This window comes from Chiloscyllium plagiosum, chromosome 17, assembly GCF_004010195.1.
Source record: "Chiloscyllium plagiosum isolate BGI_BamShark_2017 chromosome 17, ASM401019v2, whole genome shotgun sequence".
Classification (NCBI taxonomy): domain Eukaryota; kingdom Metazoa; phylum Chordata; class Chondrichthyes; order Orectolobiformes; family Hemiscylliidae; genus Chiloscyllium; species Chiloscyllium plagiosum.
In genome coordinates, this window is record NC_057726.1 from 28,278,716 (window position 1) to 28,301,168 (window position 22,453).

General features: G+C 38.6%; 2 protein-coding genes across 5 annotated transcripts in view; one reads left to right on the top strand and one right to left on the bottom strand.

Moving 5' to 3' along the window:
- Positions 1-416: 416 nt before the first annotated feature.
- Positions 417-17,371, bottom strand: nob1 (NIN1 (RPN12) binding protein 1 homolog). Of its 3 annotated transcripts, none has more exons than XM_043706733.1 (9): positions 17,228-17,371; positions 12,985-13,117; positions 10,869-11,002; positions 8,938-9,009; positions 6,012-6,194; positions 5,570-5,776; positions 3,878-3,975; positions 1,418-1,562; positions 417-1,087 (listed from the first exon to the last, which is right to left on the bottom strand). In XM_043706733.1, exons 1-9 carry the CDS (start codon positions 17,294-17,296, stop codon positions 818-820), a joined length of 1,311 nt encoding a protein of 436 aa, XP_043562668.1. In that variant the 5' UTR covers positions 17,297-17,371; the 3' UTR covers positions 417-817. The 3 variants fall into 3 exon arrangements, with proteins under 3 accessions (XP_043562668.1, XP_043562667.1, XP_043562669.1); XM_043706732.1 differs by having other exon boundaries at positions 6,012-6,197; XM_043706734.1 differs by lacking the exon at positions 17,228-17,371 and adding an exon at positions 16,932-17,003 and having other exon boundaries at positions 6,012-6,197.
- A 1,700-nt stretch (positions 17,372-19,071) lies between these two features.
- LOC122558312 (ataxin-1-like) overlaps positions 19,072-22,453 on the top strand; it is a 44,430-nt gene continuing 41,048 nt past the window's right edge. For both annotated transcript variants that reach the window (XM_043706735.1, XM_043706736.1), the window contains exon 1: positions 19,072-19,231. The gene's annotated coding sequence lies outside the window, so the exon portion shown is untranslated. The remainder of the gene's footprint in view (positions 19,232-22,453) is intronic.

Sequence of the window (22,453 nt, forward strand, 5' to 3'; positions counted from 1 at the left end):
AAGGAAGATTAGGGATGGACTACATATGCTGGTTTTGAGGCATGCTGCAGTACATGAGATTGCTGTTTTCTGATATTACATTAAAGTGCATACTGAATTTTTGCAGCATTATGCACAAAAATATTTGCTAATTAAAGCAGACATTAAAACAAACTCAGGCACATTATTTGTGCTTCCAAAAAGAATTAAATAAATTTAATTCAACATATTTCATAAATGACTGTTGTGGCAATTATATTGTTAAGCATTATTTTCAAATACTTTTGCGAGAATTTTAATAATCAGAAAGAAGAGATCAACTTTGGAAATTACCAAACAAATAAGCTTGTTTGGTGCTATGAATGCAGAATGAGATATATATAAAAGGGGAAACTTATAAAAACGAAGTTTGATGAAACAAAGCAAGGGAAAAAAAGTGAACTTAGTAAATTTGTTTATATTGAAGTTGCGTACACAGTAGATTTTAACCAAAGACAATCTGGCCTTAAAGCATTCCAGAGGAATATTTTTATACTAAATGAGGCAAGAGGCACATGTAGTTAAAAGGTATACAGTGTGAACTGGTAAACCATCTCCGTCTAGCAATATTAATATAAATATACTTTTGAAAGTAAACATTATACTTATGTAGGGTTACTGGTTCCAGAAAGTGTTTACAAGTGTTATATCCCTTCAGTGAGTACTGTTGATTTAAAAAAGTTCAACAATGAAAATCCTTTAACAACTTTTGTTGAATTTGCATTATACAAATAGTTTTATGATACAGTAACTGAAAACCCCATTATGCTCTAATTTTTCAGTAACTTAATTGGAATGATTATTTCTTCTTAACAAACTTTTTTGAGACAGCATTTGGATTGATCCTCCTCCTCCCAGCTCCAATTCTGTTGTCGCGAATGTTTAAGTTAGCAGCTCTGCTGTAAATATCATTCTCCACAAAGGGAGAAATCCCAGCAATGTAATCTGGGTCAAAGACATTTGTCTTCTGTCTAGCCTTTTTGGATAGTCGTTGCTGAGGAAAGCTTTGATCTTCAGTCAAATGTGGATTATTGCCATGTTTCCCACCATGTGGTAATGGGAGAGAATACTATAAGACAAAAAAGAATTAACAGGATATTTATGACATAAATGCATCTTACCAGACAAGATATTTGCAATTTAAAGAGGATCACATGAGATGAATAAGAATAGTTTTTTCCAGTGCAATTTCAGTAATGATTTCACTAACATCTATGTTTCACTTTCAATTATATAAACTGCACCACCAACAAACAATCTTTGTAAGAGCATAAAGGGATGGAACAGAAGAAGTTTGTTACCATCACAAATTTGTGTCACATTCAATAATATAAATGTCAAGAAGCGACTAATTGGGTGTTTTGATGGTGGGTTTTTTAAAAAAAAAAGAGCAACCTACCCTCAATCCTCGTGCATTCAACACTTTTGGGTTTTTTGAGAAATGCATGTGAATACTGCCATCTTCGCTTACAGTCACTGCAACCTTTTTCAGTGTCTTGTTACCACAGCTTGGGCAGAACATCTTGTTCATATTGGTTGTGGTCCTGGCCAACCAGAGAAAAACATTTACACAATACTGGTTTCCAACAATCTTCATTGTGCTTTCTGATTTTGGGAGCATTTCAGCATCAGTCCACACCCCAAATTTCCGTCCACAAACCATTGATTTGGAAACACATAGAAGCGTCTCATATGATAATAAAATAACATTCCTTAATTAATGTGAGATTCAAACTAAAGAACAACACTGATCCAGCGAGGATACATAGCAGGTACTTTCACTATCTTTACTCAGCAACTACATGACATTGACTGTAGAGAGTGTCAGAGATTCAGAGAAAAAAACCTTTGACACACTTAAAAATCCATTAAACTACTGCAATTAATAATGGATTTGGGTTAAATTTAGTCGAAGATTGATTGGTACTTGGCATAGGAGATTTTCATTTGGAACACTATGTTGGAAGTGGGGTTGAGGGTTTATTCTATGCTTCTGGCTTGTGGAAGCTGTTCCATTTACCAAATGTCCTCAATTTTCCACATATCCTCTCAAAATGTTCAATTTCTTTATTAGTATGTATTACTTCAGCCGTTTCACCATCTCCTGATTTCCAATTAAGCACTCATCTATAGTCACAAGTGAGGTGCCAGAAAACTGGAGATTGGCTAACATGGTGCCACTGTTTAAGAAGGGCAGTAAGGACAAGCCAGGGAACTATAGACTAGTGAGCCTGACGTCAGCAGTGGGCAAGTTTTTGGAGTGAATCCTGAGGGACAGGATGTACATGTATTTGGAAAGGCAAGGACTGATTAGGGATGGTCAACATGGCTTTGTGAATGGGAAATCATGACTCAAAGTTGACTGAGTTTTTTTGAAGAAGTAACAAAGAGGTTTGATGAGGGCAGAGCAGTGCACGTGATCTTTATGGACTTCAGTAAGGCATTTATAAAGGTTCCCCATGGGAGACTGGTTAGCAAGGTTAAATCTCATGGAATACAGGGAGAACTAACCATTTGGAGATAGAACTGGCTCAAAGGGTGGTGGTGGAGTGTTGCTTTTCAGACTGGAGCCCTGTGACCAGTGGAGTGCCACAAGGATTGGTGCTGGGTCCATTACTTTTCATCATTTATATAAATGATTTGGATGTGAGTATAAGAGGTATAGGTAGTAAGTTTGCAGATGACACCACAATTGGAGGTGTAGTGGACAGTGAAGGTTACCTCAGATTACAACGGGATCTTGACCAAATTAGCCAATGGGCTGAGAAGTGGCAAATGGAGTTTAATTCAGATAAATGCAAAGTGCAGCATTTTAGGAAAGCAAATCTTACCATGATTTATTCACTTAATGTTAAGGTCCTAGGGAGTGTTGCTGAACAAAGAGACCTTGGAGTGCAGGTTCATAGCTCCTTGAAAGTGGAGTCACAGGTAGATAGGACAGTGAAGGCAGCACTTGGTATGCTTTCCTTTATTGGTCAGAGTATTGAGTACAGGAGTCGGGAGGTCATGTTACGGCTGTATAGGACATTGGTTAGGCCACTACTGGAATATTGTGTACAATTCTGGTCTCCTTCCTATCGGAAGGATGGTGTGGTGTGAAACTTGAAAGGGTTCAGAAAAGATTTTTACAAGAATGTTGCCAGGGTTGAGGATTTGAGCTGTCAGGTGAGGTTGAGTAGGCTGGGGCTGTTTTCCCTGGAGTGTCGGAGGTTAAGGGGGTGACCTTATAGAGGTTTATAAAATCATAAGGGGCATGGATAGGATAAATAGACAAAGTCTTTTCCCTGGGGTGGGGAGTCCAGAACTAGAGGGCATAGGTTTAGGGTGAGGGGGGAAAGATATAAAAGAGACCTAAGGGGCAATGTTTTCACGCAGAGGGTGGTACGTGTATTGAATGAGCTGCCAGAGGAGGTGGTGGAGGCTGGTACAATTGCAACATTTAAAATGCATCTGGATGGGTATATGAATAGGAAAGGTTTGGAGGGATATGGGCCAGGTGGGATTAGATTAGGTTGAGATATCTGGTCGAAGTTGGATAAAAGGGTCTGTTTCGATGTTGTATATCACTATGACTTTCTGGACTATCTTCTCTTATCTATATCTGCCCTTTTTTCAATATTATTCATCTGTAATATCTTCCAGTTAAGATAAAAGGTTCACATACATGACGTGAGCTCGGTTCTCCAAATGCTGGTCAATCTGCTGACAGCTTCTGATTTCCAACTGCAGTTTGTGCATCTTTGGCAGTAGGACCCGCATTTATCCACTGAATTACCCTTGAGATACCCAAGTTTTGATCATTGTGGTATAATTTCAGATTCTTGAAAAGCATTCCAATGTACATATGATCAATACTTACTTGAAACACGCATGGCACCGCAAAATGTAGTTTCGTGCTTGTTTTATAAGCATTCCTTTTAAAGAAATCACATGGAGCCCCATCTGAATAAGGACATTCTAAGAAATAAACAAAGGACTTGTTTATTTAGCATAGCACGTTATAAGATAGGCAAAAGTGACGGCCAACATACCTTTAGATTAATATAGAGCACAAGTCAATTGTTTAAGTGTGCGGCTCCTTTAAGTTTTGTGTGCAACTATCACAAATGGTAACTCAGAGGGGGTGGCTCTCATAGGGACTTTCCTGTTGCTGCAAAGTTTAGAAGGAATGTTGGCATTCCAATACTAAAATATATTTGTTCTAGTGATTTAGTAGACAGAAAACGCTGGCCAAGAAACCACAAAAAATAAAATGTGTAATAAAAATTTCAGTAATCACTATGTAAAATATGTGTACTTAGAATACTGTGACGATGCTGTCACTTTTAAAAAGGGTTATTTTGTCCTAATATGTTTTTTTTGAAGAGAGGTTGTAAAGGCAGAGATGCCAAAGTGGCTAGGCACCAGTCTGAATTCATAGTTTTTTTTGTTAAAAAACACAGTTTAACAATGGAAGGGGAGCGGCCAGTTCTCCCAGTTCAGTTCCAGTTTTTTTTAGCTGTAGCAGTCACAAGACGTGAGAGTATCAGAACAGTTGCTAGCTTCCGTTAAAGATTCCTAAATGACCTTCTCTGAAATCTCTCTCATTGCTCCCTTCTGGATTGGACTCCTGTCTGTAAGAACCTGTGTTTGAATTTACCTTTTTGCCAAGGGGTGTGTTTATGGGATGTTATTATATTGGAGCAGTTAGTTAAGATGGTGTAGAGATCGGTTAAGTTTTCCAATAGTTGTTATTCTAAATTCCACTTTCTTTTGTTCATATTTCAACCATAATGTTTACATAAATTCGCTTTTGCTTAAAGCCAAGTGGTTTGACCAGTTGCATCACACTTTCAACACTTCATATCTACCTTTAAAATAAGAAAATGTTAGGGTCGAGGCTACCTTCTTAAAAATACTGAGTGTTCTGGCCTGGTCCATAACAATACTAATGTAGTCACTGTATATCGGCACAAATTTCAATGTGGTAATCTTTCTTCATCATTGTCACCTTTAATATCTCTACCCAAATCTTGAATTAATTTTATTTTTTTCCTTCAAATCAGCCATGATCTATTGAACGATGGAGCTGGTCACAGCCCACTACTGTTCCTAATTCATATGGTCACATTTGACTCTAGTGGGCTTTACTGCCACCTCTACTATTATTTGATGTTGGTACATTCATCAGTTCAGTCATATAACATGGAAACAGACCCTTCAGTCTAACCTGATCAGACATCCTAAGCTGACCTAGACCCATTTGCTGTATTTGGCCCATAATCTTCTAAATCCTTCCTATTCATATACTCATCCAGATGCCTTTTAAATGTTCTAATTGCACTAGCCTCCAACATTTTCTTTGGCAACTCATTCCATACACACAATCTCTATCCATGCCCCTCATGATTTTATAAGTCTCTCTGAGGACATCCCTCAGACTCAATGACAAGCTTAAAATTGTTTTACAATTTTGCAACGATAACAGAGTAACATGGAGGCTTTTTGGCACGAGCATAACAATCAGGTTTTCTACTAAATAGAAACCTAAAGCAGGAAAAAAATCTATTACCTGCATGGAAAAATCTGTAGTCATACAACCAACTTTGACATTTGCCGTCATCTCAGAGCAGCCCATATCTTGGCGGATTTGCTGAATATTACTGGGTGTTATCCACCCATCGTCATCATCTTTTTCATCATCTCCTTTACTTTCATACGGTTCTTCTTGGCGTTGCTCAAGTGAAGTCCCACTTGAAGTACAGAAATTCTCTTTGTTCTATTAAGCAATACAGATTAGCACACCAGTTACTGGTAAGCAAATTACATTCAAAATATCTAGATTTGTTTCTCACTTACTAAGGAGAGTCTAAATTGTATGCTACCATTAATTTATTTAAATAACACAATAAAACCAAAAGCTAAATACTGTTAAATTAAATGCTGAAAATGCTAAAATCGCTCAGTAGGTCAATGCTTCATATCAATGACTTGACATCAAACTACCAGCTTACCAAAAAGTCTTGTAGATCTTCTTCGATGCTTGGTAGTGGATTTCTCCAATAATGAAAGGTACTGAATTCTGATGCATCAGCCACAGGCACTTCACTAGAATGTTTTGTTCTACTTGGAGGGCAAGCTTCCTCTGATCCTAAAGAAAGTGAACAATCTTCCTTTGGGCAATCTTGTTCTGAATGCTGCTGCATAAAAATAATTTTCATTGTATTCATGTAAACATGTAAGTAACAAAACTGCTGAAAACAAAAAAATTCTAAATCACTATTTTCAACACTGGGAAGAAGAAGTGATATAGGTTTGACTGAATCAGCAAGTCAATGTAATTGCAACTGACTCAGATTCAAACAATTTCAGATTGAAACTAGAATGGATATGTTGACACTAGTAATACTACATTTTAGGTTGAAGTCTGTTTGCAGCAGCTAGCTGTTTTGATAAATTGACCAATCTTAAAATTCTATTTCTGCAATTTCTCCCTGCTCTTCAATGTCCTTTCCCCATTCTGAATGAGGTAACTAATTTGAATTTAGCAGTCTATGGACAGTTTTGTTCCACAAATCCAGAGAGATTATTTGAATGTGGAGGCCATAGCAGTGAAATAGGTTTCTGTCTTCACTCATCTTTAAACATAGAAGGTCTTTGTATTCTGGTGCCAAACACATTAGCCCTGTTTGAAGAAGCTAACTCAGCATTTTCAGGCAATCAAACCAAAGCCAGCTGGCCTGTGTGGTGGCTCTGTGTGTTACAATGGCAAGGGAGGTAGTTGTGAACTGCTTTATCACAAGAAATCCATAGATTAATCTGAAATAACAATCTATTCTAAACAACAATTATTTTGACTCAGTATTACGTTTCTCTCAACTGCCAACTTTTTGTTGTCTTCCTCTTCATTTCTCTTTGCCTCAGTTTCCATTTCCAGCTTCCAATTTTAATTAATGAGTCTTTTTTTGCAACCAGTAGGGTCTCTGCCTCAGAGTCAGAAGTTCCAGGTTCAAGTCCCACCCTAAGACTTGATGGTTAAGAAAAAGTGCATTTATAATGTGGACAAATGGACCGAGTAACAACTTGCAAAACCTTCTTACAAGAGATTCTCGGTCAGCTACGTGACAGAAAGAACACTGGACCCTGAACTGTTGCAATTCATAGATCCATACAATGTAATTTTTATCTCGTGGTGCAGTGCTAGCTTGCCTAGCTCTGAGCCACCAAGCCTGGGTGCAAATCCCACCTGTTCCAAATGTGTATCATAACATGTCTGAACAGACTGTTTAGAAATATGTATTAAATGCAAACAAAGAACTGCAGATTTGTAATTATCAGAAACAAAAACAGAAATACCTAGAAATTCTCAGTTCTAAAGAAGGGTCTTGGATCTGGAACATTAACTGATTTCTCTCCAAAGATGCTGCCAGTCATACAGTCACAGAGATTTGCAGCACAGAAACAGACCCTTTAGTCCAAATCATCCGTGTCGATCAGATATCCTAACCTAAGCTAGACATATTTGTCAGCACTTGGCCCAGATCTCTCGAAACCCTTCCTATTCATATGCCCATCCAGATGCCTTTTAAATGTTGTAATTGTACCAGCCTCCACCATTTCCTCTGGCAGCTCATTCCATACACACACCACCCGCTGCATAAAAAAGCTGTCCCTTAGGTCTCTTTTAGATCTTTCCCATCTCACCCTAAACCTATGCCCTCTAGTTCTGGACTCCCCCACCCATGGGAAAAGACCTTGTTTATTTAGCCTATCCATGTCCCTCATGATTTTATAAATCTCTATAAGGTCACCCCTCAGCCTCCAACACTCAAGGAAAAACATCCCTAACCTATTTAACCTCTCCCTACAGCTGAAATCCTCCAACTCCAGCAACATCCTTGTAAGTCTTCTTGAATCCTTTCAAGTTTCACAACATCCTTCCGATAAGAGAGGGAGACCAGAGTTGTACACAATATTCCAAAAGTGGCCTAACTAATGTTAGTTAGTTAGAGGCGCAACACGACTTCCCAACTCCTATATGCAAAAAAGGCAACTATACTAAACACCTTCTTCACTATCCAAACTAGCTGCGACTCCACTTTCAAGGAACTATGAACCTGTACTCCAAGATCTCTTTGTTCAGCAACACTTCCCAGGACCTTACCATTAAGTGTATAAGTCCTGCTCTGATGTGCCTTTCCAAAAGAAAGCATCTCACATCACGCTGAGATTTCCAGCAATTTCTGCTTTTGTTTCATTTAAAAGTGTGTGCTGCCACAGCAACAACTCGGGTGAACAATTATACCACAGTGAGCAATATTTAGTTAATAGCTTAGTTACACACATTCAATACTAATGAGCATACATCTCACTCAAAAACTGTAGAAACATGTATATGTGAAGAGGAGTGTGTTGATTGTTGGCAAACAAATTCCAATTGGTAGAATTTTTTAGTTCTTTTGAACAGAAAGACTTACATATACTGCACTTGTTTAAACTCAACAAACAGGGCTCAACCATTCTCCGGTCTTTTTCTCATTTCTCTCATCTAATTAACATCTTGACCTATTTAATGTTTAAAAATGACTTGGTGTTTAACTGTCAATCAAATTCAGACTGATGCACTTTCTTTGAAAACATCCCTTTAACGACTAGTCAATCAAATGAGCAAAGTCCATTTGCCAAACAATCAGCACTCCCTGCTCAGATAGTATGAATACTGCTTCCTTGTTACACTGGTATTCTTGTGTATTGCCCTGATGGTTGTCAGATAAAAAAAACTTTGACAAAATCTGGTTTTTCTAGCAATACTCCGGTTCTTTCTTCACTGCTCTCTGGGAATTAGGAATACAGTATATACAAAACTGTCAACGGTAACTCCTAGAAATACAGTTCATAAATTCTTTACATGATTATAAACTGTGCATTTTTTTTTTTTACCTTAGATGGCAGATGAAAGCCTGCTATGTCGATCAGTGACTCTGGGTGTCTTAAAGTGGTACTCACTTCAACCTAACCAAATAAAGCAAGAACAAATTGGATTTTCAAGAATTACCAATTTTGTTTGTTCCACTGGCAAGTACATCTATTTGATGTTTCTGTTGCACAAAATATTGGAAGAGAGACATATTTTTAACCACTGTTATATCAACACAGTAATTCTCTTCAGATTTTTGAAAAGCAACATGTACCAAATGCACACAGGCATTGGTCAATGTGTACAAGAAACTTAAATCCATGTTTCTGTTTCACACCTTTGATTTTGGCCTTAATTTTAATTTTTTCAAGTTCATTAACGGTATGTGGGCATCATTGGCTAGGCCAGCTTTTAATGGCCTCCCCTAATTTCCCAGGTGGCAGTTAAGAATCAAGCACATTACTATGGGTTTTGGGTTACATGTAGGCTAGACCAGGTAAGGATGCCAGATTTCCTTTGCTAAAGGCTTTAGTGAACCAGATAGGTTTTCCAACAATTAACAATGGCCATCATTTGTCTTTCAGAGTTTATTGAATTCAAATTCCATCATTATCCATGGCAGGATTCGAACACGACAACCCAGACCATTACCTAGGTCTCTAGATTAACAGTCCAGCAATAATACCACTAGACCATTGCCTCCCAGCAACAGCTGGAGGAGAAACTTTTTAAAAATTGATTCTGCAAGCCTGTATGTTAGATTTCCACTTAAAATACTCAGCAAGGTTTATTGACTGAAGGATTAAAGGCCCAACTGGACTTTTCCTGCTCATCATATTCATATTGGATATCATTTTTAGAATCTCAAAATCATTTGCTATATTCAAATATAGGCAACATAGCTTAGCATTCTGCTAAATCTATTTGTGTACCCAGTATATGCTCCTCAAAACAAGTATCAGCTGTACAAAATGAAACAGTTCTATCCTGTGCAATCTCAGCTGATGGTAATAAATCAAGTCCCAAAGTGAAACCTGGCCAGATAGATCATAAGTTAATTTTTTGTGGTCAGCTACTCTGGTGGCTAGTTAAGTGTATTCACACAAGGTTACATGAATGCGAAGAACACAAGATTATCACACACAGAAAAACAAAAGACAAAGCTATATATGACAGTTGAGAAAGATCTTAATAAAAAACAACATATTTAAGATCTTTCTTAAGTTAAACAAAATATTTTTGAGAAACAGGTTGAAATTTATGCTTACAGATACTTAAATCCTCGAGAAATATCACGCTTATCCAAACTCAAAATTCTCACTTAACAGGCTCTGTCTGATTCTCCTTCTTGGACTTTTGGGGTAACCTTACAATTTATTTCCAGTTCTGTCAGCCTGTTCTGACAATTGGAAGACTTCTATGCAAATACTCACAGTTTCAAGGCACCCTGAACTATAAAACACTTTTGCTCGGATGACTGTTCTGCTAGGAAACTTAAACAGAACCTCTGATTCTTCTATTCTCAAGTCAAAAACTATAATTAGTGGCTCTGGGTCTGTTTTCTCCGCATGCAATAAATTTAGCAATGAAAACATTCCATAACTTAATAGTATAGGTATTCTGCTAGGCACTTGCCTGAATACATGCTTACTTGGAATTGACATATTTAAGTTATGTTCCAAATGACTGACTTTTCTTTCAAAAAAGGAAAAGGCTCCGTTGAACTGAAGGCAAAAGCCATTTGCCTCTACCTTACAAATCCAAATTTCAAATATAACAACAGTATTTTATACATCTTTATCACAGCAGTCATTTAAATGTACTACAATAAACTGCTCTATATTTTCCATAATATGGCTAAGTCTCTGCAGTCACTTTGTCTCAAATTGTTACTGGTCAGATAGTAATACAGACAGCCCATCAGCAAGTAATCTTCACATGACAAACTACTTACTTTTTGTGCAGGTTCTTTCTTCAAGTGGCCAATTCCCACAAATTCAGCTTCGAGCTGATATGTTAATGCCAGAACCTTAATGTCAGTTGCTGAGAGGCTGGGGTAATCTCCAGTTTTTTTGGAAAACTCAGTCACTGTGAAGACATTTTTTTAAACAAAAATTAAAATAATGTTTGAATCTTATGACCAAACTTGTGTTTGTACAATACATTTAACAAACTTAGGACTGCCCCTGATATAGTTGTATGTCAGCAAGTTCACCATTTGATCTCTATATAGCAAGGTTCCACAAACAGCAATGAGACTCTTTTGCTGACTTTGGTGCTCACAACCCTGGGAGAATTTCATGTCTTTCACCAAATAGAAATTTGGGATTTTTAAGTTTTATTGAAGTAGTGATTCTCAAAGTGTATCTGTGAGCATCCTCCAGATGATCTCTAAAATGCGTCTAAAACATAATTCACTGAAATGCAATCCCAGGGCTGAACCCATATGAGATTGGGTCAAAATCCTGATTCCCATGTAACCAGATAGTTTCTCACATGTGCAATATGGCATTGTTAGTGTAAGATATGAGAATGGAGTTTTAAAAGCAATATTTACACTACTGTTACAATATGTAACTGAGAGATTGATTTTCTAACAGGTGGGGCTGAACATAAATAAAATGAACTAGCTGAATGTGGAGCCCAGAATAAGGCTGACGCTTTCCAGCTTGAATCCAGATATTAGCTCATTGGTATCTCAAAGGCAGTAGCATTCTGCCTGCTAATTCTGATGGAATTTTTTGTGTTGTCTATTAATGGCAAGTGGGCCTGTCCAGTGAATAGTCTGTGGGATCTTTTGCCTTCCTAAGTAATTCTCCACCAACCGGACACTGGCCTGTAGGGTTATGTGAAGCCACCTTCCAAGTAAGAGATTTGTCAGATTCTAGGTTGGATTACCCGATGGGGAGAGACTGAGGAGGCTGGTCATATATCCTCAAGAGTTCAGGATAGGTAAAGGTGAACTCATTGAAATATACAAGATTCTTAGATGGCCCAAATGGGTCTGGGTGAATGCAAGAAGGATGCTTCCTGTGGCTGCGCACAGGGAGGAGGGGGTTCTCAGAATAAGGGATAAGTTATTTGGGACAAAGGTCAGGAAAAAATGCCTTCAATCAGAAGGTTCCCTTTGAAATTATCTGCCCCAAGAAGTTATAGAGGATCAGACATTGAGTACCAGTACGCCTAAAGATAGAAATTGATAAATTTCCTTATATTAAAAGATAACTGAGAATATGGAGATAGTGCAGGAAAATGGTGAGGCAAAATCAGAGTCTCAGTGAATGGGATAGCAGATTGAAAGGCCAAATGACCTACTTCTGCTCCTATTTAACTAAGTGCTTATTGGTTGGTTTTTGTATTGTTTTTAAGATTGATCAATTTCCATCTCGGGGAAGATGCTTCAAGTCCTAGCACTATCTGAACCAACAAACCTCTGCCACCAGATGCAGCCCTTCAATGCAAGTTCTGTTTCAATGACAAAGGGAGCTGCCTCAGATCAATAGTTAAGTGAGGCCTGTATCAGATGTTTGGTCTGCAAGACTGTCTTTAGTTTGGATTTGGAATACTGGTTGGTAACAGAACGAAGTCCAAATATTGATTCAGTGAGAAAAGGTGAGAATCTTTTAGTGAGAAGTGGTGAGTCTTTCATTGGGTTTTATCAGGACTAACAATGTCTCTATGATAGTGTGGGGTTAGTATCTAGTGATACATGGTGAAGACACGTAGCCAGACAAATTTTAAAAGGAACAATTTTATTTTCGGAATGGTCACTGAAGGGTGACTGGACCCAAAATGTTAATTCAGCTCTCTCTCCACAAATGCTGTCAGACCTGCTGAGTAATTCCATCAATTTCTTTCAGTGTTAATGAAGAACTACCTGCACTACATAATTCAAGAGTTTTCTTTCCTTCACTATAGAAATTAATTTTGCTAAAATCAAACAAAATAAGCAAAAACTTTAGCATGCATTTATAAAAGAAATGAAGGTTTTATCATTTATTTTACACAATAAAGCCCCCCGCCCCCTCCATATTTGGTGGGTGGTGGTGAGGGATGCTCAAACAACTCACCATGTCGAATATATTCGGGGAATGGTTCCTTAAAATGCAGCTGATACGGCAAAACTGCCAGTCTTCGCTTAGTTTCTTTATCTCGTATTTCATTCACAACTTCCTTTAATGTGTAGATGTTTTTTCCAAATTCCTAAAGTCAATAAGATTAACATGTATAATGCAAAAAACTAGCAACTTGGTTAATTTTGTTTTCAAAATCAAACATTGTTCATTCAGCTCATGCTCAAAGGAAACAATTAAATGTCTTAAATCATTTTGCTTAACACTTCCTTCAAAATCTGAGAGCTTAGAATTCAGTGAGTTTTGAGAAGATTTGTAGCTCAGGTTGAGGTTCTGGATGTAGGTTTGCTCACTGAACTGGGAGGTTCATTTCCAGACGCTTTGTCACCCTACTAGGTAACATCTTCAGTGGGTCTCAGGCGAAGCAGCATACATGATTCCTGCTTTCTATTTATATGTGTGGGCTTCTTTGGGTTGATGATGTTATTTCCTGTGGTGATATCATTTCCTGTTCTTTTTGTCAGGGTGATGGTAGATGAGGTCTACCTCAATGTGTTTGTTGATAGAGTTCCAACCGGAACAGGAAATGACATAATCACAGGAAATGGCATCACCAACCCAAAGACACCTAAACATATAAATAGAAAGCAGGAATCATGTGCACTGCTTCGCCTGAGGCCCATTGAAGATGTTACCTAGTAGGGTGACGAAATGTCTGGAAATGAACCTCCCAGCTCAACGAGCAAACCTACATCCAGCTTAGAACTCATTTCAAAATACCCTTTGTTGCAGATGAGTGGAGGGCAACATCAAGACAACTGATGACAGATTGACATGAGGGATCTCTGCGAAGAGAAGGGTGCTCTCAATGTCCATCTCAACTCTTCTCCCTCAACTATTATCAAACACAAATGCATCTCTTTTGCTATTTGTGCTACCTTGCTCTAAACAAATTAAATTCCACATTTGCTTAGGTGAACTTTTTCAAAGTTGCACATAGGACATGGCTAAATGCTTTACAATTGAAACATTTACAATTTTTTGCCAAAACATTTCTCCTTGACATTTTTTTTTAAGAAGATACTTGCTTTTTGTACCCCACCATCCCATTCTTGCATCCGTTTGTTTTTACTAAATTTCATGATTTATCACTATTTTGACATTTAGTTTAGAAAAACAGAATATTAGTTTTACTTGATTTCCAAGCAACAAGAAAGTTAAGGTAATACTCAGCAGGTCACAGAGCATCTATGGAGTGAGACAAAGAACTAATATTTCACACTGATGATCTTCCACGTTCTGATGAAAAAGACATCAACTTGAAACATTTAGCTCCACTCTTTTCCATATAGATCCTGCCAGACTTGCTGAGTATTTACAATATTTTGCGTTAGGATGTCTTTTTCCATTTTATCCTTTCTTATTGGTAGAGAATGAATAAATCACTGGTGTAGTCTGAACACAAACAAATGAACAAACACTACTAGCATTCATGCATTTACTCTCAACTTAAGTCCCATGTCATGTTAGACAACTTCCAACAAATTACAATATTTCAAATACATTTGGAAATTATGCAGAATTAATGGATTAGTATTTTTTCACTCAAAATTGAGTTATGACTTCATATCCTTCAAAAATCATGGTTTTGTTTTATTCATTCATGGGACGTGGGTGTCATTGGCTAGGCCAGTTTTTAATGCTTATCACCTGGTTACAATAGTGGTGAGCTGCTTTCTTGAACCATTGTAATTTTTAGGGCATCCAACACAGTGCCATTAGGAAAGAAATTCCAGGATTTTGACCTAATAGTGAAGGATTAAGAGTACAGCTCCAAGTCAGGTAAGGTGCTCAGACGGTGGTGTTCCCCTGCATCTGCTACCTTTCTAGGTGGGAGAGATTGCAAATTTGGTAGGTGCTGTCAAAGGAGCCTTAGTGATAATTCCATATTGACATTCTACTCAGTAAACATCTGACTGTTCAGTAGTCTGATGACTAATTACATTGTATAATACCTAAACACTGAGTCTAGGATGAACTGATTTGCCAATTTTGAGTGCATGTCTGAAAACGCTATAAATTCCATCAGCATTTATAAGCAAATGGGAAAAGAAATGGTTTCATCTTACAGTCTGAGTGACAACATTATGCTCGTCATGTATCGCAGCTTACAGCAGACAATGCAAGCTTCCAAATGTAGATTCATTGAATTGTACAGCACAGAAATAGACCCTTTGGTCCAACTTGTTCATGCCAACCAGATATTCTAAATTAATCTACTCTCATTTGCCAGCATTTGGCTCATATCCCTCTCAACCCTTCCTATTCATGTACCCATCCAGATGCCTTTTAAATGTTTTAATTTTACCAGTTTCCACCACTTCCTCTGGCAGCTCATTCCATACATATACCACACTATCAAAAAGTTGAACCTTGGGTTCCTTTTGTATCTTTCCTCTCTCATCTTAAATCTATGCCATCTAGTTTTGGACTCCCCTACCCTTTGGAAAAAGGCCTTGGCTACTCACTCTATCCATGCCCTTCATGATTTTATAAACCTTTAATGTGACCCCTCAGCTTCCTACGCTCCAAGGAAAATAGCCCCAGACTATTCAGCCTCTCCCTATAGCTCAAATCCTCTAACATCCTAGTCAAACTTTTCTGCACCCTTTCAGGTTTAATATCTTTCCTATAGGAGGGAGACCAGAATTGAATGCAATATTCCAGTAGTGGCCTAACCAATGACCTGTAGAGCTGCAAAATGACATCCTGTCTCCTATAGTCAATGCACTGACCAATAAGCTAAATGCCTTCTTCACTACCCTGAAAAATGTGTTGCTGGAAAAGCGCAGCTGGTCAGGCAGCATCCAAGGAGCAGGAGAATCGACGTTTCAGGCATAAGCCCTTCTTCAGGCTTATGCCCGAAACATCGATTCTCCTGCTCCTTGGATGCTGCCTGACCTGCTGCGCTTTTCCAGCAACACATTTTTCAGCTCTGATCTCTAGCATCTGCAGTCCTCACTTTCACCTTCTTCACTACCCTGTCTACATTTGACTTTACCTTCAAGGAACTATGAGCCTGCACCCCAAGGTCTCTTTGTCTGGCAATACCTCCTAGGACCATACCATTAGTATATAATTCCTTCCCGATTTGCCTTCCAAAGTACAACACCTCACATATATCCAAATGAAACTGCAAACTTGTCAGAAGTCTAACTTTTAAAATGTGTCAGTTTTGTTTCTATTTCTTCATGCAAATCACAATCAATAGATTTATTATAGTAGCAAAATTAAAATGCTGTGCCCCACTTATTTGCATGTCATCCAGATTTGAGAGACTAAGGGCTGCAGCCACATTAATCCATGAGTTTACTAGAAAGCAAGAGTGTGTGGACAGACTGGGACCAATTCTGATTCTCAGCTGAACCATTTGCCAAAACTTGGTATCTAAGTCATTCAAATGACAAAATACCATTCATGAGGAAACAATTAGTCTGGCATCCAAACAATTGTACATCAGGTGAAGTCAGCATTATGTGAGAATAAAATTTGGACGTTAAATGAAAATTCATATTTCACACAAAATGAGGCAATGTAAAATTGAGCTAGAATAAAAATAAACTGTCAATAACTTTATCTGAAGCCACCAGGTTACACATGTGGCAACAGAAGATTGAAAATAAATATCTTTTTCGATAAACTCTTTCATCTTATACCAGAATACTCTAAGGCACTTTTCAGCAATGGCTAATCAGTTGGATTCGGTAGCATGAACAGAACTAATAAATCAAAATCAGTAGTTTGGTTTGGAAAACTTTAAGATTAACAATGGGCTGTCGCTTGTATCTGACACCGGGCTGAAGATTTATGAAACTCAGCCAAGTGTACAAGTGAACCGAATAAATTACACTCACATATAACTCCAGTAGTTAGAAAATCGTCACCTGTTTCATGGATCGTCAGAAAAGTACATGTTTCTCAAATCCTTTTCTTTTTGATTTTTTTACTGGCTTGCTCACGTTGCCTTAATGTTAACGGTCACGTGTTTAGTAAGAAATTGCTACATTGAATGTTTCGGAACGTTCACAATTATGACGTAGCAAGATTCTAAACGAGAGATTGCAAAGGACAGGAAGAGACTGAGCTCAGTCAGTGCACCCAGGACCTGAGAACATACACAAACAAAACTGCCGGTTTTTGTTACCCTATCCACAAAAGCCCTTAGACATGGCTCACTGACCTGGAGCGGCGCGTTCTTTAAAAAAGCCCCGGCATCCGCGACAACATGCTCCACTGTAGAGACCGCCATCTTCCCTTCTAGCACTACCCAATCAACAGCAGCATTACTCAAACTATACTCTTGAATAAACTATTTGTTCATTGGTCAAAACAATAAGTCTAGGCAACCCAATAATTAAACATTGTCGTGTAGCTGTTTGTATTGGTGTTTGTTTTAAATGGACAAAAGTGGGGGTGTGGAATGAAATGTAACAAAAGAACGTAAACAGTATCCAAAAAGATTTATAAATGGTTTTGGTGTCCAGGAAGTTTAATTGAAGACACAAAATATTGCTTAATGGATCAGAATTATAAATATATTTTGACAGCACATTTATTTATTTAAATCGGCATTAAATTCAGACCAAAAAGTTATTTTTCAACTCTTGGAAAACGCATTTGTGATTAGTGTAATAAAAACAGAAAAAAAGAAAAACAAACTCAAATCTGGCAGCATCTGCGCAGAAAATTAAAATTTTAAGTCGAGTTTCTTTCATTGGAATGGGGTAAAAATTGAGATGCAATAGTAAATACGAGAAAAGGAGACGATGGGAAAAAAGTACAAAGGCACATTCTGTGATCGTGGAAGGCAGGAGAGATTAAATGACAAAAGATTTCACGGTGCAAGGACAGTTAAGGAGGAGTAATGCTAATACTAAATTTTAAAAAAAAACAAGTGAATCAGTGCTTCCGGTGGAGAAAAGTGTTGGTGTATTAATAATTAAAAAGAATGGGTATCGCATCTGCTGCCAAAAAGAGCTATAGGAATGGGAGACGGTGTTGAGAGTGACTGAAGAATCTATCACTCTATTGCACAAGAAATGATTCCTTTGCAATGTTTAAAGTGAAGCAAAATATTCGTTTCCTGGTGGCACCTGGCATTTCGGACATCTCCTTGGTTGCCCACAATGTATTACGTTTCTAACTGTTTTCAGTTCTGATAGAAGATCATCGGTCAGAAACGATATCTCTGCTTCCCTGTCCTTACCTCACTGAACACCCTTTCCGGTACCGGCCCAATTCTACAATGATCCTTAAATTAAACGAAAACAAAATTCAGCGGATGCTGCAATTCTAAACTACAAAAGAAATTGCTGGAAAAAAACTCAGCAGATCAGGTAGCATAGAATAATAAAATCCCTACAGCTTGGAAACAGGCTCTTCGACCCAACAAGTTGAGGTTTGGAGCTGGGGTGGGTTGGGGAGGCTGGTGGGGTCCGCATTGGTGCCCTGGGGTTGGGGTGTTCTTCCTCCGGGCGTCGGGTGGTGGGGGAGCGGCGGTGGAGGAGACCCAGGACATATGCTACTTTCTGCCCACCCCCACCTTCTTCTTATTTATCTCTCCAACCTTCAGGCACTCTGCCTGTAGTCCTGATGGGGAGCTTTTGCCCGAAACGTCGATTTTCCTACTCCTCGGATGCTGCCTGAACTGCTGTGCTTTTCCAGCACCACTCTAATCCAACAAGTTCATACCGACCCTCCGAAGAGACCTTCCCAGACCCATTCCCTCTACCCGATCTTCCAAGTATCTTGGAGAGGGAACAGGTTAACTTGAAGTTCTGAAAAAGGGTAATTCCGGACTGTAAGCTCTGTTTCTCTTTTTTACAGATGCTACCAGAACTACTGATCTTCCCCAGTACTTTCTGCTTTTATTCGCCTTCTTTTATTTGGGGATGGGGTGCAAAGGTTGTTTCCTCGAACAGTTCTAAGGGTTCTGTCACAGTCTGCAGTTTCCGAGCACTCCTCCCTCCCATGCAGAGGGGGCGCTGTAACTGGAGGACCGCTGTGACGGTTCGCAGGCGGACGCTTTGAGTGACGCCATCAGCCTGCGCTGTGGTGTTTGTCGCTGTAAAGTTTTTTTGCTGTTGAGTTTCTAATTTTCAGGTGAAAGGAAATATAAGACTCGTCGGAAAGGGAAAAGCCCATGAATTCGCGGAAGTTGCTGGAATCAGGATGAAATTTGCAGGTAAAAGAAAGAGTAGCTAAAGAATGGGATCTTCCAGCCTGTTTTGCTGAAGTTTAGAAACCTGTGGGAAGAATCCAGTTTCCTGCTGGGCCTGACAGTGGTTTTACTTTTAAATTTGAGAAATGCTGCTTTTCTTTAGTTAAGGTTAGGGGATAGTGGTTGATCATTCTTTCAGTATACTGCATAAAGAAACTGGCTTGAGTGTTGTGATTTTTCTCTAAATGATGCTGACATCATTTAAAGGAGGTCCCCCAAGATGATCTCCTGATTACATTGTTTCTGGGCAAGCTGGACAGGGTAGTTTTGTATTGTAAAATCCAGGAAGGTACCATGCTTGATTTCTAATTTGTGCAAAACTGAATTGTTTGTAAGAGAGCACCATCATTGGCCTTAGAACATGCAAGAGAAAATTTAGCCTGATCTGCCTTTTTGATGGGGCATGCATATTGGTGACCTATGAGGACTGAATTTGAGGAAAAGCTAACTGACATTTACAGTGTCGCGGGCCGAAGGGCCTGTTTCCTCACTGTAAGTAATCTAATCTAATCTGCCTTTTTGATGGGGCATGCATATTGGTGACCTATGAGGACTGAATTTGAGGAAAAGCTAACTGACATTTACAGTGTCGCCTAACATGTTTGGCCACTTGTACCAGAGAATGACTGAGTGAATAGTGTGCACCGTAACTTTGTCTTCAAAAACCTGACATTTAGAGTCATCGAGATATATAGCATGAAAACAGACCCGTTGGTCTGACTTGTCCATTTCGTCCACATATCCTAAATAAATTGATCACTTCCATTTCCCAGTATTTGGTCTGTATCCCTCTAAACCCTTCCTATTCATATCACCTAACGAGATGCCTTTGTAAGAATTGAGCTGCAGAGAAAGTGTGAAGAATGGTACAATTGCAACATTTAAAAGGCATCTGGATGGGTATATGAATAGGAAGGGTTTACAGGGATATGGGTCAAGTGCTGACAAATGGGACTAGATTAGATTAGGAAACCTGGTTGGCATGACATTGAGTCTAAATGTTGTAATTGTACCACCCTCCACCACCTCCTCTGGAAGCTCAGTGCATACATACACCACCCTCTGTGTGAAAAAGTTGCCCTTGGGTCCATTTTAAATATTTCTCCTCTCAACTTTAAACCTATGACCTTTAGTTTTAGAGTTCCTCATGCCAGGGGCAATACCTTGTCCATGCCCCTCATGATTTTATAAACCTCAATAAGGTCAGTTCTCAGCTTCTGACGCTCGAGGGAAGATAGTCTATTGAGCCTCTCCCTAAAGCCAAACCCCCCAACCCTGGCAACATCGTTGTAAATCTTTTCTGAACCCTTTCAAATTTCACAACATTATTCCTAAAGCAAGGAGACCAGGATTACATGCAGTATTCCAGTAGTGGCCTAACCAATGACCTCCCAAATCCCATACTCAGTGCACTGAGCAATAAAGGCAAGCATACCAAACACCACCTTCACTATCCTATCCACTCCACTTACAAGGAACTCTGAACCCTCATTTCAAGGTCTTTGTTCAGCAATGCTCCCCAGGGCTTTCCCACTTAGTGTATAAAGTCTTGCCCTGATATGCCTTTCCAAAATGCAGCACCTCACATTTATCTAAATTAAACTTCATCTGCCACTCAGCCTATTGGCCCATCTGAACAAGGTCCTGTTGTGCTCTCAGGTAACCTTCTTCATTGTCCACTATACCTCCAATTTTGGTGTAATCTGCAAGCTTACTAACCATAACTCCTATTTTCTTATCCCAATTATTTGTAGGACAAGAATGAACAATGTGTCATATAATTTTGAAGTGGAATAATTGGAAAGTATAATTTAGAAAGCAACAACCATTTGTCTTGATTTTATCACGTACAAGTTAGCACATTCAGATCTCTTAGGGCACGATAAAGTTCCAGAGCAATGGCTTTTTATCCTCCTCATCCGTTTATTTCTGCAATGTGTCAGGGTATCCTTGGTTATCTTCTGATTTTTCATCTACATGCTGCATCTTGATGGCTTCATCTGAAAATGTGCTTTAGTTTTCATATAAATGTTAACAATACTGAGCACTTAATCCATTTGCTCTGTTGGATTTGACACATTGCTTTTCCAATATCCATTTTAAATATTGAGAAGACCAATGTCATTATGTTTGGTACCTTGCACCAACTTCATCCCCTCTTGATTGTTAATATCTTATCATTCACAACCCTTTGGTTATATTTTAAACTTCAAGATGAGTTTCTGACCATGTATATGTTTCATCAAAAAGATTACGTACTTTTGTCTTTGTAACATCACCCATTTCCATCTCTGCTTCAGTTAATCTACTGTTTAGATATTCATCCTTACCTTTGTTACTGCTAGAGTTGTTTATTCAAATTGTCTCCTAGCTAACAGCCCTTGTTCCAACCTCAGCAAAACTCTGCAACTTATTTCCTAATACTGTTTTATGTTTTCACATCCATACAGTAACATTTAATTTTTAAACTCTAATCCTTGTTTTAATTATCATTGCAACCCCCACCCCCATTCTTATTTGTCAGCTGTGGATTATCTGGTAGTGGACTCATCTCTGAATCACAATGTTCTGGGCTAAAGTGCCATTCCAGTGCTTGAGCATGAAAACCTATGCTAACACTCCACTGCAGTACTGAGAGAACAATGCACAGTTGGAGATGCTGACTTTCAGATGAGATGTTAAACCAAGTCCCCCATTTGCTTTTTGTGTGAATGTGAAAGATCCCATGAACCTATTTCAAAGACATGGAGAGTTTTTCCTTTGTCCTGGTTAATATTTATCTCTGTCAAATTAGTGAAAAGCAGGTTATCAGGTGATTATCAAATTGGTGTCTGTAGGAGTTTGCTGATTGCATACTGACTGTCATGTTTCCTACATTAAAACCATGTTTACACTTCAGTAAAGTACTTAATTGTCTGTCAAGTGCTTTGAAGATGCCGTACAAATGCAAATCTTTCATTTCCATCCTGATAATTTCTACCAATCCTCTTAAGATCTTTTGCACATCCCTGAATTTAATTGCTCCAGCACTGATGGCCTATGCTTTCAGCTGGATTAGTGGTGCTGGAAGAGCACAGCAATTCAGGCAGCATCCGAGGACAGGCAAAATCGATGTTTCGGGCAAAAGCCCTTCATTAGGAATAAAGGCAGAGAGCCTGAAGCGTGGAGAGATAAGGTAGAGGAGGG

Bases quoted from the DNA above. Each gene is read 5' to 3' on its own strand.
- nob1 (XM_043706732.1), bottom strand. From the start codon at position 17,296: ATGGCGGTCTCTACAGTGGAGCATGTTGTCGCGGATGCCGGGGCTTTT. The intron at 6,198-8,937 runs GTAAAAAAAAAA...ATTTTTATGCAG, and splicing joins GCTTTCATCTGCCATCTAAG to CAGCATTCAGAACAAGATTG. The intron at 1,563-3,877 runs GTAAGTATTGAT...CTGGTTGGCCAG, and splicing joins CGGTGCCATGCGTGTTTCAA to GACCACAACCAATATGAACA.